The sequence below is a fragment of the Cyprinodon tularosa genome, unplaced genomic scaffold (assembly GCF_016077235.1).
Source record: "Cyprinodon tularosa strain WSP-4 unplaced genomic scaffold, ASM1607723v1 ctg847, whole genome shotgun sequence".
NCBI classification, from domain to species: Eukaryota; Metazoa; Chordata; class Actinopteri; order Cyprinodontiformes; family Cyprinodontidae; genus Cyprinodon; species Cyprinodon tularosa.
The window spans coordinates 75,001-89,902 of record NW_024039615.1 but is presented as its reverse complement, the minus strand read 5'-3'; the positions used below and the strand labels follow the sequence as shown (position 1 = coordinate 89,902).

General features: G+C 40.1%; 1 protein-coding gene across 1 annotated transcript in view; it reads left to right on the top strand.

The window, feature by feature from the left end:
* Positions 1-14,902, top strand: part of duox (dual oxidase) — a 43,199-nt gene that overhangs the window by 2,917 nt on the left and 25,380 nt on the right. The window contains exons 5-16 of the mRNA XM_038272901.1: positions 218-405; positions 476-677; positions 2,414-2,580; positions 5,098-5,161; positions 5,475-5,571; positions 5,782-5,872; positions 8,901-9,003; positions 9,102-9,274; positions 9,359-9,534; positions 9,626-9,744; positions 9,831-9,968; positions 11,597-11,713. Of these exons, the coding sequence (XP_038128829.1) occupies positions 218-405; positions 476-677; positions 2,414-2,580; positions 5,098-5,161; positions 5,475-5,571; positions 5,782-5,872; positions 8,901-9,003; positions 9,102-9,274; positions 9,359-9,534; positions 9,626-9,744; positions 9,831-9,968; positions 11,597-11,713 (1,635 nt within the window). The remainder of the gene's footprint in view (positions 1-217; positions 406-475; positions 678-2,413; positions 2,581-5,097; positions 5,162-5,474; positions 5,572-5,781; positions 5,873-8,900; positions 9,004-9,101; positions 9,275-9,358; positions 9,535-9,625; positions 9,745-9,830; positions 9,969-11,596; positions 11,714-14,902) is intronic.

Genomic DNA, 14,902 nt, shown 5'->3' with positions numbered 1-14,902 from the left:
CAATGATTAGAGCACTACTGAGTTACAGGCATCCATCAGTTCCTCACCCAAAGTTTCCTTTGCTTTTGGAATAATACATAATTTTAGAGTAAGGCTTAACAGAAGGTTTATTAAGATGCTGATATTTCCTTGTTTTAATTTGATATCAAATGAATTTGTTTAGTAAACGCTGATGAACATGTTGCTCACCTGGTTAATTCCTCTGAAACTGTTTCAGGTTACCACGTTGCGTTTGAAATCTTTGACCTGAGAGCTCCTGGTTGTCCTCCTCAGTTCATGAACATCAAAGTCCCCAAAGGGGACCCCGTCTTTGACCGCAATGCTACTGGGAAAGTGCTGCTGCCTTTCCAGAGGGCGCAATGGGACAAACAGTCCGGCCAGAGTCCCAGCAACCCCCGGATTCAGGTGCTGACCCTTTATCTCTGCCAGATGTTTTATTAGGGCGTCATTTTGACTCTTTCTCTTCAACAATCAGGTGAACTCTGTGACGGCGTGGATAGACGGCAGCTCCATTTATGGTCCTTCCTCTTCTTGGTCTGACTTCCTGAGAAACTTTTCTGGAGGACTCTTGACTTCAGGGTCTGAGTGGAAAATGCCAAATCAGGGAGGGGGGAGGAACTTCATGTGGAGCGCCCCCGACCCCTCCACTGGAGAAAACGGACCGCAGGGTCTTTATGGTGAAACTTTATATACAGTTATATTTTCTGTCTCCTTCAAGTATCAGACGCTTCAATTAGCATTTTAAATGCTAATGCACATTAAATGACAAGGCAAGTAAAAAAAATCGTTAACTTTGCTGGAAGGTCACAGTATCCTTCCTTAAAGGAATAGTACACCCAAAACATTATTAGCCTTCATTTTCTACTCCCCCCATGCTGAACAACACTCTGGAGTACTTTTTTGATATCTCAAATGCATCTGGAGATCTGGGAGGCTTCTTGCTGTCTGCTGACATTCAAATAATGGAGGTCCATGGCGCCCGAGACAGAAAGGTCCATAAAAGTCCACAAAAAACGTGTCAATATTCCTCCATACTGCTCGTCCAATGTATTCCAAGTGTCCTGAGTGGGTAGAATCCAGAATTTAGTCGAAACAAAGTCATTTAGAATGTTTTTAGAGCATAAACAGTAGTGTATAGGATTTCCTAAAAGCGCGTTCACGACGCTACGGAAACCATGGCAGACCAAACCAGATGAAAGTGCGCATTCAGCGTCTGCTCTGCCGATAATGCAAGCGTAGAAGAAGAAATGTGCTGTTTACCTGTGCAAAGAAAGAAACAACGAAAGAAAAATGTCTGAGGACTTCAGTGTTGAGGAAGAGCATGAGTTCTTTGCAGAGCTGAATGCGCACTTTCATCTGGTTTGGTCTGCCGCGGTTTCCGTAGACTCGTGAACACGCTTTCAGGAAATCCTATAAACTACTGTTTATGCTCTAAAAACATTCTAAATGACTTCGTTTCGAGAAAATTCTGGACGCTACCCACTCAGGACACTTGGAATACATTGGACGAGCAGTATGGAGGAATATTGACACGTTTTTTGTGGACTTTTACGGACCTTTCTGCCTCGGGCACCATAGACCTCCATTATTTGAATGTCAGCAGACAGCAAGAAGCCTCCCAGATCTCCAGATGCATTTGAGATATCAAAAAAGTACTCCAGAGTGTTGTTCAGCATGGGGGTGAGTAGAAAATGAAGGCTAATCATGTTTTGGGTGTACTATTCCTTTAAGGAGATATGCAACAGTTGCTTCTTTTACAGCAGTGACTTAAACTCTGTTTTTATTATATATTAGGACATAATTTCAAAATCGTAAATTATTTCCTCATAGTCCAGAAAGAAATCCCAACCCTAACCTCATAACAGTCTACTCTATTCTTCCTCTGTATTTGGCAATAAAAACCAAGTCAATAGGCTACTGAAAGCAAAAAAATAAAAGCCCAAATAGTTTGTCATTAATAATATTTCAGGCACGGTCCAGGGTTGCAGTCAGACTCTGAGTCAATTGAGACCAAGCCTGACGTGAGTTGTGACACCTTAATAATTGTGTAAATGGTATATGTCACTTTGACCACGTAAATCCTTCCCTCTAAAACAAAGGACCAGTCATGCATGTGTCATACAACCAGGGTTTTGTTGCTAGTGTTGTGAAAGTTGCGTGTTATTTCGTGTGGGTAAGTCGTTGCATGTTATCCCATTTTAATGAAATTTTTTCTGACAACAAAGCCCCCAAAAAATAATTGAAAAGATGGTTGAATAAATCAATTAACAACGATACTAGCAGATCAATGCTAATTGTTGTTTTCATATTTAGTCTGGCCCAGTTCTGCATCTTTCTGTTGTGGGTTTAATGAGGCTAATTTAGCTGATGAAACGGCCAAACTTCTTTGTTTTTATCCATCCTCTGCATCTAGAGTTGGGAAACGCCTGGGCCAATGAGAACTTGTTCACGGCAGCAGAGGGGATTATCTGGTTTCGCTACCACAATTATGTCGCCACAAAGTTGCACAAGGAGCACCCGGAGTGGTCAGATGAGAGGCTGTTTCAAAACGCCAGGAAGACCGTGGTGGCCACATTCCAGGTAAATGGAGAAGACTCCATGTAATCCTCACGCTGCACAGAGAAAGATTTAATTTGCACTCTGGAAAGATGGACAGGAGGTAGTTAAGGACCGGCACGTCATTTTGACCAGTTGCAGCTCTGTCTTGCACGTACTGTTTTGCAGTGGAATGCCTGCACATTAATGCTAATGCTCCATAAGGCTATGTTACAAAACCTCAATGAATTTGACTGGAATATTGTGTGATTGACCAATACAGAGAAATGCATGGATAGTTTGGTTTGCTCTTGAACGCAGCCTCCCTGGGTTTGTCTCTACCACGTTTGCATACCTGCAGAATAGAGTGTTCTTTCTAAGAAGCATGTCAAGCTAAGTCAAACTGGTTTGAGAACCTCTATTTGCCACATGTTATAAGTCTGGGCTTTAACTGCACATGCATATTCTTTTATCTATATCAGAGGTAACCGATTAAAAATCATCAGGGTCCGAATAAAGAAAATCAACAATCAATAAAGGTCCAGAGACATTTTTAATAATAATCTGTTACTTTAAACAGAATAAAATGAGTTGTTTATGAATCCGTGTTACATTTTGAATTTTTAAATAAAAAATCTAACAAAAATAGAAGATTTTTCCATTTTAAAATCTAAAGTGTTTTTCTAAGTAGAGAACAACAATCATTCAGTTTGGTTTATAGATAATTTCCTGATTCCCATATTTTCTCAAACACCTGAACTGATTGTTTGTTATTTTCTTTCTTTTTTCTGTCTTAATGTTGGCAGTGGGCTTTAGGCTGACCTGCAAGGCTTTAAACCTGGGTTTAAATGGAGACTAAGCCATTCTCAAGCACATATCAAGGAGCTCATTCTGAGCCTGGATCCAGATTTATTGTTGATTCTGTTCATGGTGGAGAATCCTGCTTCACAGCAGCAGGTTGAGCCAAACATCCTCTGAATGTGCAGGGTCATCTTTGAGCACGCCATTTCACTTTTCTTTCACCAGTTCACCGCAGTTCTTCCAGCAGTCCACACTTTCTCTGCTCTCTTTTTCTCATGGTCTTCTCCTTCTTTCCCATCGCCCTGCTTGCCACAGGTTTGCCTGCTGTGTCTAAAAGTAGCAGCAGCAGCAACCCAGACTGACAGCTCATTGGCTCATTTGGATCACGTACAGCCTGGAGCCGGACGCTCCCCAGGGCTTTACCGTATTAACAGGAGAAGAGGCGCAAGTGAATTTAGATATCATTGTCAGACAACATATATTAATTTATAAACGTTTTATATCAGGCTGGGTCTGGATCCAGAAGGCGGTCCACTAATCCGTGACCTCTGATCTATACCATCTCAGTGCATCCTGTGGCTTTATCAATGTCTCAGTTGTTTGCAGCCCCTAACAGCTTTCTGTTTCTTTCCTCTCATTACTTTCAATCAACGACAGATCTTTTCTTTTAATCCTGCATAAGAGAAAATTTTTTGAGTGCACAACTTAGTGTTTTTTCTAAAAAAGGGGTGCAATGATACAGAAATATCTCAGCTCAGTGACTCTCTCTTTTTCTTTAAGAGAAAGAGAGACACACTGAGATTCACTTCCATACAGAAAGTCTATATTCTTATCTTCAGGTAACACAGAGTACATGTCAGATTAAATAATACTACTTCAGCGATAGTATCAAGGTGTTACTTTATTGTATGTCCCCTCCATGTCTTTTGGTTGTGCTGTTCTTTTTACTTCTCGTTGCAGGTGATGAAGCAGACTGAAAATGTTTTTCCTTTCTATCTCCTCTTTGTTTCATCTTTTCTCTTTTTTTTCTTTCTTCTTCTGTTCTACCTACATTACAGTGTCCATATAATCTGTAAAACTCCCTGCATAATTAGAATAAAGCAATTTATATGCATGAAACAAGTGGAGCAATATGGCGATAGCTGTACTGCTCCACTTGTGAAAGTAAAATCTGTTGGGCTAGTAAAATTCTTACTGCAGCATCGCCAAACAGGACACTGTAAAAAAAAAGAGATGAAAATTAATTAATGTTTAGAAATGTTGTAGGCACATGCTATCTTGACTGTGCAATACAAACAGTTTCCTGCTTCTTCACAGCAAAAGGCATCAAAGAGTAAAACACATGGTTTGCTTTGCTGCGGTCTGGAAAAAATATAGAATTTATTTTAATTCTGTTAGTAGAAAAAAAAACATCTTTGTCAGTTTCAGTTATGTGTGTATGTTGGAATAGGGTAAGTTACCTTCAATAAGATTCTTTTTAATGTTTATTATAATTTCACTTGAAAATTAAAATTAAAAAGCAAGATCAGCTGATAGAAAATAACATTAAACAAAAAAGAAGTCTCACGTAAAAATAAACTGTAGAAACATTCCTCTATGGTCTATTTTTGATTATTCTATTGATTTAAATTCCAGTAAAGTACATCGAGGATTATGTTTGTTAAGTGATCATATTTCCTGTGTAAAAATAAAGCCAGGAAGCATAAAGACACGGTGGTTCTATGTTGGTGATGTTCAGTTTATCTGCATGTTTCTTTGCAGAACATTGCCGTCTATGAATGGTTGCCAGTATTCCTTGGAGACCAAAAACTTCCCCCTTATCCAGGTAAGAAACAGCCAGGCAGGCCAGCGTACAAGTGGAGGGTATCAGGTAATGCACCACTGACCACAATCTGTGATGAGGTGAGCTGCTGGTTGTGGTGTTTGACAAGTATGTGCTCCGTCAGCAAAGCATTAGCCCGACTCTCCCTGTTCTGCTGAGTAAGCAGCCACGGCTGAAGAAAGTTAGAGAGACAATAGTCACAGGATCCCAGTTCCTTTCTGACTTTTCTCTGTCTGCTGCTGATGTTAGCTGTTATCAGTCCTGGAATCTGCCTGCTGGGAAACGTGCTTTACTTTATGTGTTTTCCTGTCTGCAGGTTACCAGAAGTTTGTTGACCCTGGGATCTCACCTGAGTTTCAGGCTGCTGCCTTTCGGTTTGGTGTCACTATGGCGCCACCTGGTGTTTATATGAGGTAATGATTCAATGGACGTTCAAATACACCCAGAACACAAATCCTGTTCAGCAAATATAATAATAATAATAATATTAATAATAATAATAATAATAATAATAATTGATCTCACATTGGTGAAATTAACCTATGCATGTAAGTCTTGTCCTTGGGGGATCAGAAATATACAGTTTTGGTTAAAGTTTCTTATTTTTTTTTTATTCTCTGCAGAAACAGGACGTGTCATTTTCGAAAGATTATCAACATCGATGGCAGTGAGTCACCAGCAATGCGTCTCTGTAACAGCTTCTGGAAGCGGCAGGTACTTATTATGAAGCCTTAAATAATTGACAAAAAAAATTAATGCAAAACTTTATTTTTCATAGGAATAAATTCACCTGTCCTTATTTTTTTTATATAATATATTATATGCTAGTGTAGCAGTCGGTAGCACTGCTGCCTTGCAGCAAGAAGGTTCAGGGTTCGATTCCCGGCCTGGGGTCTTTCTGCATGGAGTTTACATGTTCTCCCTGAGCATGTGTGGGTTCTCTCCAGGTACTCCGGCTTCCTCCCACAGTCCAAAAACATGACTGTTAGGTTAATTGGCTTCTCTAAATCCTCCTGAGGTGTGTGTGCATGAATGGTTTGTTTGTCTCTGTGTTGCCCTGCGATGAACTGGAAACCTGTCCAGGGTGGACCCTGCCTCTTGCCCTTAGACAGCTGGAGATAGGCACCCTTGCCACCCCAGCAGGGATAAGCGTGACAGAAAAATGGATGGATAATTTATTATATTTTCATTATCTTGGTTGAAGGGGAAAATGGTCACGGTGGGGGTGGAGGTTTGACAGGACCCAAATGCTTGAGGTGCTTACAGGTGCTGGTCATAAAATTAGAATATCATGAAAAAGTAGATTGATTTCAGTAATTCCATTTAAAAAGTGAAACTTGTATATTATATTCATACATTACATACAAACTCATATATTTCAGATGTTTATTTTGTTTAATTTTGATGATTACAAATGACAACAAATGAAAATCTCAAATTCATCATATCAGAAAATTAGAATATTGTGAAAAGGTTCAAAATTGATGGCCCCTGGTGCCACACTCTAATCAGCTAATTAACTCAAACCACCTGCAAAAGCCTTTAAATGGTCTTTCAGTCTAGTTCTATAGGCTACACAATCATGGGGAAGACTGCTGACTTGACAGTTGTCCAAAAGACGACCATCGACACCTTGCACAAGGAGGGCAAGACACAAAAGGTCATCGCTAAAGAGGCTGGCTGTTCACAGAGCTCAGTGTCCAAGCACATTAATAGAGAGGCGAAGGGAAGGAAAAGATGTGGTCGAAAAAAGTGTACAAGCAAGAGAGATAACCGCACCCTGGAGAGGATTGTGAAACAAAACCCATTCAAAAATGTGGGGGAGATTCACAAAGAGTGGACTGCAGCTGGAGTGAGTGCTTCAAGAACCACCACACACAGACGTATGAAAGACATGGGTTTCTGCTGTCGCATTCCTTGTGTCAAGCCACTCTTGAACCACAGACAGCGTCAGAAGCATCTTGCCTGGGCTAAAGAGAAACAGGACTGGACTGCTGGTGAGTGGTCCAAAGTCATGTTCTCTGATGAAAGTAAATTTTGCATTTCCTTTGGAAATCAAGGTCCCAGAGTCTGGAGGAAAAGAAGAGAGGCACTTCATCCACGTTGCTTGAAGTCCAGTGTAAAGTTTCCACAGTCAGTGATGGTTTGGGGTGCCATGTCATCTGCTGGTGTTGGTCCATTGTGTTTTCTGAGGTCCAGGGTCAACGCAGCCACATACCAGGAAGTTTTAGAGCACTTCATGCTTCCTGCAGCTGACCAACTTTTTGGAGATGCAGATTTCATTTTCCAACAGGACTTGGCACCTGCACACAGTGCCAAAGCTACCAGTACCTGGTTGAAGGACCATGGTATCCCTGTTCTTAATTGGCCAGCAAACTCTTCTGACCTTAACCCCATAGAAAATCTATGGGGTATTGTGAAGAAGAAGATGCAATACACCAGACCCAACAATTCAGAAGAGCTAAAAGCCACTATTAGAGCAACCTGGGCTATCATAACACCTGAGCAGTGCCACAGACTGATCGACTCCATGCCACGCCGCATTGCTGCAGTAATACAGGCCAAAGGAGGCCCAACTAAATACTGAGTGCTATACATGCTCATACTTTTCATGTTCATACTTTTCAGTTGGCCAACATTTCTATAAATCCTTTGTTTTTATTGGTCTTCAGTAATATTCTAATTTTCTGATATGATGAATTTGAGATTTTCATTTGTTGTCATTTGTAATCATCAAAATTAAACAAAATAAACATCTGAAATATATGAGTTTGTATGTAATGTATGAATATAATATACAAGTTTCACTTTTTAAATGGAATTACTGAAATCAATCTACTTTTTCATGATATTCTAATTTTATGACCAGCACCTGTACTTGAAGTTTTAATTAACAAAAAGTTCAACAGAAGCAAAAATCTAAAAATGTAAATCCACAAAAATCCAAAAAATGCTCAAAACCAACAACACTCACAACAAGAAGGGGACAAAGTGATGATGACAAACCAGCCAAGAGTGACTGAACAGGAGGAGATGGGAGAGAGAAACAAAGACCAGGCTAATTAGCAGATTGGGAGCAGGTGTGAACAGAGGAGGCAAGAAGAGGGCAAACAGGAAATATCCAAGAACTCAAATAGAATCATAACACAATCAAAATGAAAACTGAAAATAAAACTTGAACAAAACCAAAACCATGACAAGATCATCTGCCTGATAGAAAGATTTCTGGAGAAACGTTTTGCTCTCTCTCCCTTTTAGAGTGGCTCTTTGCAGCTTTGATCAGGAGAAATTTCGACTTCATTCTGGCTTATTTTAGGTAGGCAATTAATCAAAATGTTTTTATTTAAAGGATAAATATGTTTTTCACTTTTTTGGTAAATTCCATAAAAAGAACTGAAAAGGGCAGGAAAGCATATTAAAAAAACATAAAAATCTCAAACAGATACAGACAAAGGTGTTGATGGCAGCAGCACAGCTGTTTAATAAAAACACACAAAGTTTGGCAGCATTCCTCTTTATAGCTATATTCTGTGTGTTTTACAATTAAACAATAAGAATGGACCGCACTCGTATTTTATTGATAATGAGGAAAACCTTTGCTAAGTTTAAGGGGCTTCATTACTTTTGCAAACCTCTGTACTATAAAGATGTCTTCTATTCTTAATAATATATAATCCTATAACATTGGATTCTTTCTGCTTGTTGATATAAAGATTAAATATATACATGTGGTTTTTTTTAGAGCGCCAACATGAAGTCAGGTCAAGATGTTGATGAGCTTCTGATGGGCATGGCGTCTCAGATCGCAGAAAAAGAAGATAACATAGTTGTTGAGGACCTCAGAGGTTTTTTTTTTTTATTATGATCTGTTTTTTCCAATGTTTTACTGTTTGATAGTAAAGTATTATTAATTATAATCCTAACATAGTGTCGACTTTGATAGATTACATGTATGGACCTCTGCGATTCAGCCGCACAGATCTGGTGGCATTGACCATCCAGAGAGGGAGAGACTTTGGTCTGCAAAGTTACACTGAGACCAGAAGAGCGCTGGACCTGCCGCCTGTGAAGACGTTTGAAGAAATTAACCCTGAGCTCAGCAGAACCAACCCACAGGTCACAGCTACGGTCTCCTAAAACAGTTTCATTTATGGAAGAAATTCTGGCAGTTGAACAGAGTTGTGTGTTCTGCACCGACAGCTGCTGCACGATGTTGCAGAGCAGTACGGCGGAGACATCTCCAAACTGGAGCTCTTCCCTGGAGGATTGCTGGAGTCTACTGATGGTCCTGGACCAGTTTTTACTGCAATAATTCTGGATCAGTTTGAACGCATCCGAAACGGAGACCGCTTCTGGTTTGAGAACAAACAGAACGGGTAATCCTTTGGACTTTACATCGTTTTAATAGAACAGCTTCTTTACAGTTGCTGCTCTCTAAATCTGTTCTCCCTGTGGGAACATTTCTAGTTTGTTTACAGATGAAGAGATCCGGAGAATCCGCAGTGTCACATATCAAGATGTCCTTATAGCCGTCACCAGCGCAGAGCCCACTGATTTACAGAAAAACGTCTTCTCATGGATGAGTGGTAACGATTTAACAGAATTATTGTTTCTTTGTTTTAAATCAATGTTTTAAATATACTTGTAGAAAAACTATATATATATTTTTTAGGTGACCCCTGTCCCCAGCCTGCACAGCTGGAAGCATCAATGCTGCATCCATGCACCAACTTTACTACCCTTAATTACTTTGATGGAAGCCAAGCTGGCTTTGGGATCTCCATCATCATTATGTGCCTTTTCCCTGTTGGTTTGTATTGTTTTCTGTTTTTGAGGCTCATTAGAGGCCTGATTTTCAAAGAATACGAATAAAGGTCACTAAAGTGCCGGGGCTAAAAAAAACAACAAAAAAAGATTCATTAGTTGATCTACACAGGAAAAAACGATCTAGATATAAGTAACAATTTCTTAAATTAAATGTATTTACCCTTAATTTGAGCAGGTAAATGAAATAGTTTGCAATGGAATGAGTAATTTTACTCTTAAAATAAGATAATTAGATAATATGCACATGAAATAAGACAATGCAATAGTGTTTTCTTATTTTAAGTGTAAATTATCTTGTTCTATTGGCAAATGTCTCTTCTACCTCCTCAATCCAAGAACAAATGCACTTATTTTAAGAAAAAATGACTTATCTAGTTTTTGATTTTTTCCAGTGTACAAACATATTGTAGAGCACCTGCTGCTTGCAGTTTAGGAGTGGCCATAAAAGAAAGATGAAGTTCTAAGCCATTTAATGGGAGTTAATGATGATAATATTTATTTAAAAAAAATAAAAAACAGTGATAATAATGATGAATATAATTAATACCTGACTTTACGTAGCCTAGAGGGCTAAAACGCAAAAACGTTTCCTCACACTGCTTTAGGGCACCTGTCACACCTTGCCGATTTATCCAGTTTATGCCCGTGGTCCCAGAATCTCCTAAAAGGCTGGCATGTGTTTTTTCTATTCTGTGTGTATACATAGAGTATTCATAAGGAGTCCAGAACTTCTGTCCAATGACAGCCTAACTTCTGCATAAGGCACGGCAGCATAATGCCCAGGAAATAATGCACAAGCCCGTGTCCTGAGGGGGGCAGCGATGCGCCAGGAGGCGCCCAGTCTGGGCAAAAGATGTCTTTGATCACATTATTAACCTAGCTGCTATTTAACGCCACCCAAAAGGAAAAAAAAGAGAAAATAAAGAAAAAGAAAAAGAAAGAAAGAAGGTTTTTGGTGGCAGCAGATTGAATGCAGGGAGGATCCATCCTCACTCACCTTCTGGCTCACCCTATGATGGGGATGAAGTCTGGAGGAGAACTGACGGTTTCCTCCTGTGAACCCCCTTTATACCAAAATGCTTCCAGTAAGCCATTATACAGTAGCTGGAAGTTAGAAACACGTTCAGCGCTCGTCTGGAACACGTCAGATACCTTGATATGCGTTGGAGAGAAGTTCTGGATAAGTTACGCAGAAGTTACTCAGAGGTTTAGGATCAGCTAGACGCCACGACTGATGAGGAACTGACACTGAACGGATGTCAACCATCAGATAACTGACCTGGAACTGATGGACCACGGACGTGCTTACTTGTGCCAGCGTGCTCATAACTTATATAAAAAGTACCCATAACTTATCCAATGTATGCCAGCGTTTTTGCCAGATTTTCCATACGTCAGGCATGCGCTGGTCTAAATCGCCACGGTGTAACAGGGTCTTTAATGATTTTTGCAGAAGCAAATCCTTTTGCAGCCTGCCTGAAGATCAGCTTTGGGAAGGCTAAAAAGTTTTCATGTTTCAATACGCCTAAACCTTTTAAAGATCAGTCATATTTGATGTGAAATTTGTTCTTTTTTCTTGAGTGGGATACCAAGTCTTTTTTTCCTTCACAGTGAGTTTTCTGGTAGCCTGTCTGGTGGCGTGTCTCCGGAAGTACAGGTACAGGAAGTTCCAGCGAAGAAAAGGAAAAGCTGGAGACAGAGCAGAGGAGCCAACTCTAGGAATTGCTGGTAGGATACGTGTCGGGATTTATTGTTTATTTGTTGAGTTCATTGTTGAGGTTTGAATCTGATTTTGTTAGATATAAATAGAGAATGACTAATCCCCTTCTGTGCTGTTATGGTCTGGACCATCAAAATACTCTGGAATGAGAAACAAAGATAATGAGTTTACGGGGATTTGTAGAGGAGGTATGGGAGCAATATTGCTGCAATTAACTCAATTAACTTTGAGATATCTTGATTATATTTCCAGATGTGTGAAACTTTAAATGATGAATCAGGCGATGCCATTTGATATATCTCAAAAGGCATTTTGACTCTCCAAAATGTGATCGATTGATATCTTGAATGGTTATTTTCACTAGTCATATTATAATTTCAGATAACTTAAAGCATCGTTCAGGATAGTCAAAATTTATTTTTTTCCAAGTCAAAACTTTTTCTTCGATATTTTAGAAGTAATTCCGGATGGTCAGAAAAGCTGATTTTATGAGAAACAGCCGCCATAAGCCTGCAAGCCCGCGCTTAGGGCAGCAAATCAAGATATGAGACATACGAATCCTCTCTACGCATTTGCAGATCTCACAAAAAATGTTGCCAAAATCATGTATGTAAAGAGATAAAACCGAGAAACTGCTGGACTTGTAACCAATGATTTATCTGTATTTCTTGGTTTTGAAGCAAAAATGCATCAGACTTAAAGGGATAGTTCGGGATTTTTGACATGAATCTGTATGGCATCCCCATCACCAGTGTCATGCAATCACACTGACTTACCCCTGGCAGCATCCTGTGAGCAGAGTTCTCCTCCAGCTTTGGTCAAGCCGAAAGTAGTCCGGCAGGTTTGCTAGACCCAGCGAAATAAAACGTTTCTCTTCCCAAAACATTATGTGTTCAAAAGAGTGATATTTTTGCATCCCAAAAACATTGTAGTGGAAAAAGTCACACGTCGTTATCACTTGGTCCTATTTTCTCTCTGTTCGTATCAGTGCGCGCGGCACCATGACCTGACAGCTAGGGCCTACTAACCTGACAACAACCAGATGCATGTCTCGCTCTGCCTAGCTAGGAGCTAGGCGGAGCGAGACATGCATCTGGCTGTTGTCAGGTTAAGGGCCTACCTGTTTGATTTGCGATTGTTTACTACTGGGGAAGATGTCTGACTACGAGAGCGACGAGGAAAACATCGACTTCCACTTAGAGCCAAAGGGATATCTTTATGAACCCGAGTACTCTGACGATGAACTGCGACAAATGAAGTTAGATCGGGCAGAAAGAGAGAGGGTGGACAGAGAAGTGATGGAAGCTGAAGCCGGAGCCGCAGGAGCCTCAGCTGGAGCTGCGATATCCAGGGTGGCCGACAAATCATGGTGCACTTGTTTCAAGTGTGAATTAATGCAGACAGAGGTGGAATGCTACTGTTGCCACGAGTGGGATTTAGTAATGCCCGAGATACAGAACCTTTCCATTGATGAGGATGTCGGAGTTGCAGCAGCTGCTGTCTGCATCACTGAAATGAGCAGGAAAAGTTGAGCTCGCTGTCAGAATGACGGCGCGCACTGATACGAACAGAGAGAAAATAGGACCAAGTGATAACGACGTGTGACTTTTTCCACTACAATGTTTTTGGGATGCAAAAATATCACTCTTTTGAACACATAATGTTTTGGGAAGAGAAACGTTTTATTTCGCTGGGTCTAGCAAACCTGCCGGACTACTTTCGGCTTGACCAAAGCTGGACGAGAACTCTGCTCACAGGATGCTGCCAGGGGTAAGTCAGTGTGATTGCATGACACTGGTGATGGGGATGCCATACAGATTCATGTCAAAAATCCCGAACTATCCCTTTAAGTGACCTTGAATGTTTACAGACTGATTTACTCATTTGTAGATCTGAATACAGATTTGTGAATTTTTCACACGTTTGCAGATACTCGTACAGACACACATTTTCAAATCCCACTGTACACACACACAAATCTAGATACAGACACACAACTCTCAACACACATTTGCAAATAATTTTGCAACAATATTGCTCCCATAAAGAGGGCGCAAAAAATTAATATGTTAAATTATACAATAAGACTCTTACAAAACAGTCCAAGATGGAATCATGAACCGATTAAAGATTATGAAACCAGTAAAAAAAATAAAAAAAAGTAACTATAGAGGCAACTGGCCATTAGAGGAAAGCTTGTTTTACCGTTGCAATGCTTCCTTAAAGTTCTTTAAGTACTATTGATGGCATCAGTTTCTCCTCTTTTACCCGGACATGTCCTACTTTGTATACCTAACATGGCATACCGTTTCAATTTGCATTTTTTCGAAGCAAAAACAAGGCCTTGTTGGTCTATTTTATAAAGTCTGGAACTCAACGCTATTTCTGACACTTTGAATTAAAAAAAGCTTCCTGGATGGAAGAGAAACGTCTTTAAACTTGGAAACAAAGTTCAGTGGATTGTTTTTTTAACTTTATAGTTAAAAGCTGAGCCACTCTAACTAGAAGCTTTATCAAAAAGGAAAGTTTTAAGCCTAGCCTTGAAAGTAGACAGGGTGTCTGCCTCACGGACTAAAACTGGTAGTTGGTTCCACAGGAGAGGAGCCTGAGAACTAAAAGATCTGCCTCCCATTCTACTTTTAGAAATTCTAGGAACCACTAGTAAACCTGCAGATTGAGAGCGAAGTGCTCTGTTAGGAACATAAGGAACAATCAGATCTCTGATATCAGATGGAGCTTGGCCATTTAAGGCTTTATATGTGAGAAGGAGGATTTTAAATTCTATTCTGGATTTAACAGGAAGCCAATGAAGACAAGTGTCATGATTTTTTATTTAGGAGTTTGTGATGAATCCAGTGTTACTCTGAACACTGCTCAACCGGAACTGAAAGGTGAGGGGAAGACACTGCGGTTAGTTCAGGCTCAGTAGGAATTTTGATTCTCAAACTTGAAGAGGAGAATTTGGTAGATAACTCACGTTTCCAGAAAAGTTGTTGACTCTTAGACTCCAGTCTGTGTGCGGAAGTTTTAGCGTTTGTCTGATTCGGTGGAGGGCGGACAGGGTTTACCCAGAATGCGGTTGCTGATAGGCGAACGGAGAAGCTGACTGCCACTCAGATTTCCTGCGGTACTTGAACGGGTCGTAGTGGAGATAAATCCTTTAGTCAGGTTGAAGCTCAAATGATCTCTTGAGGGAA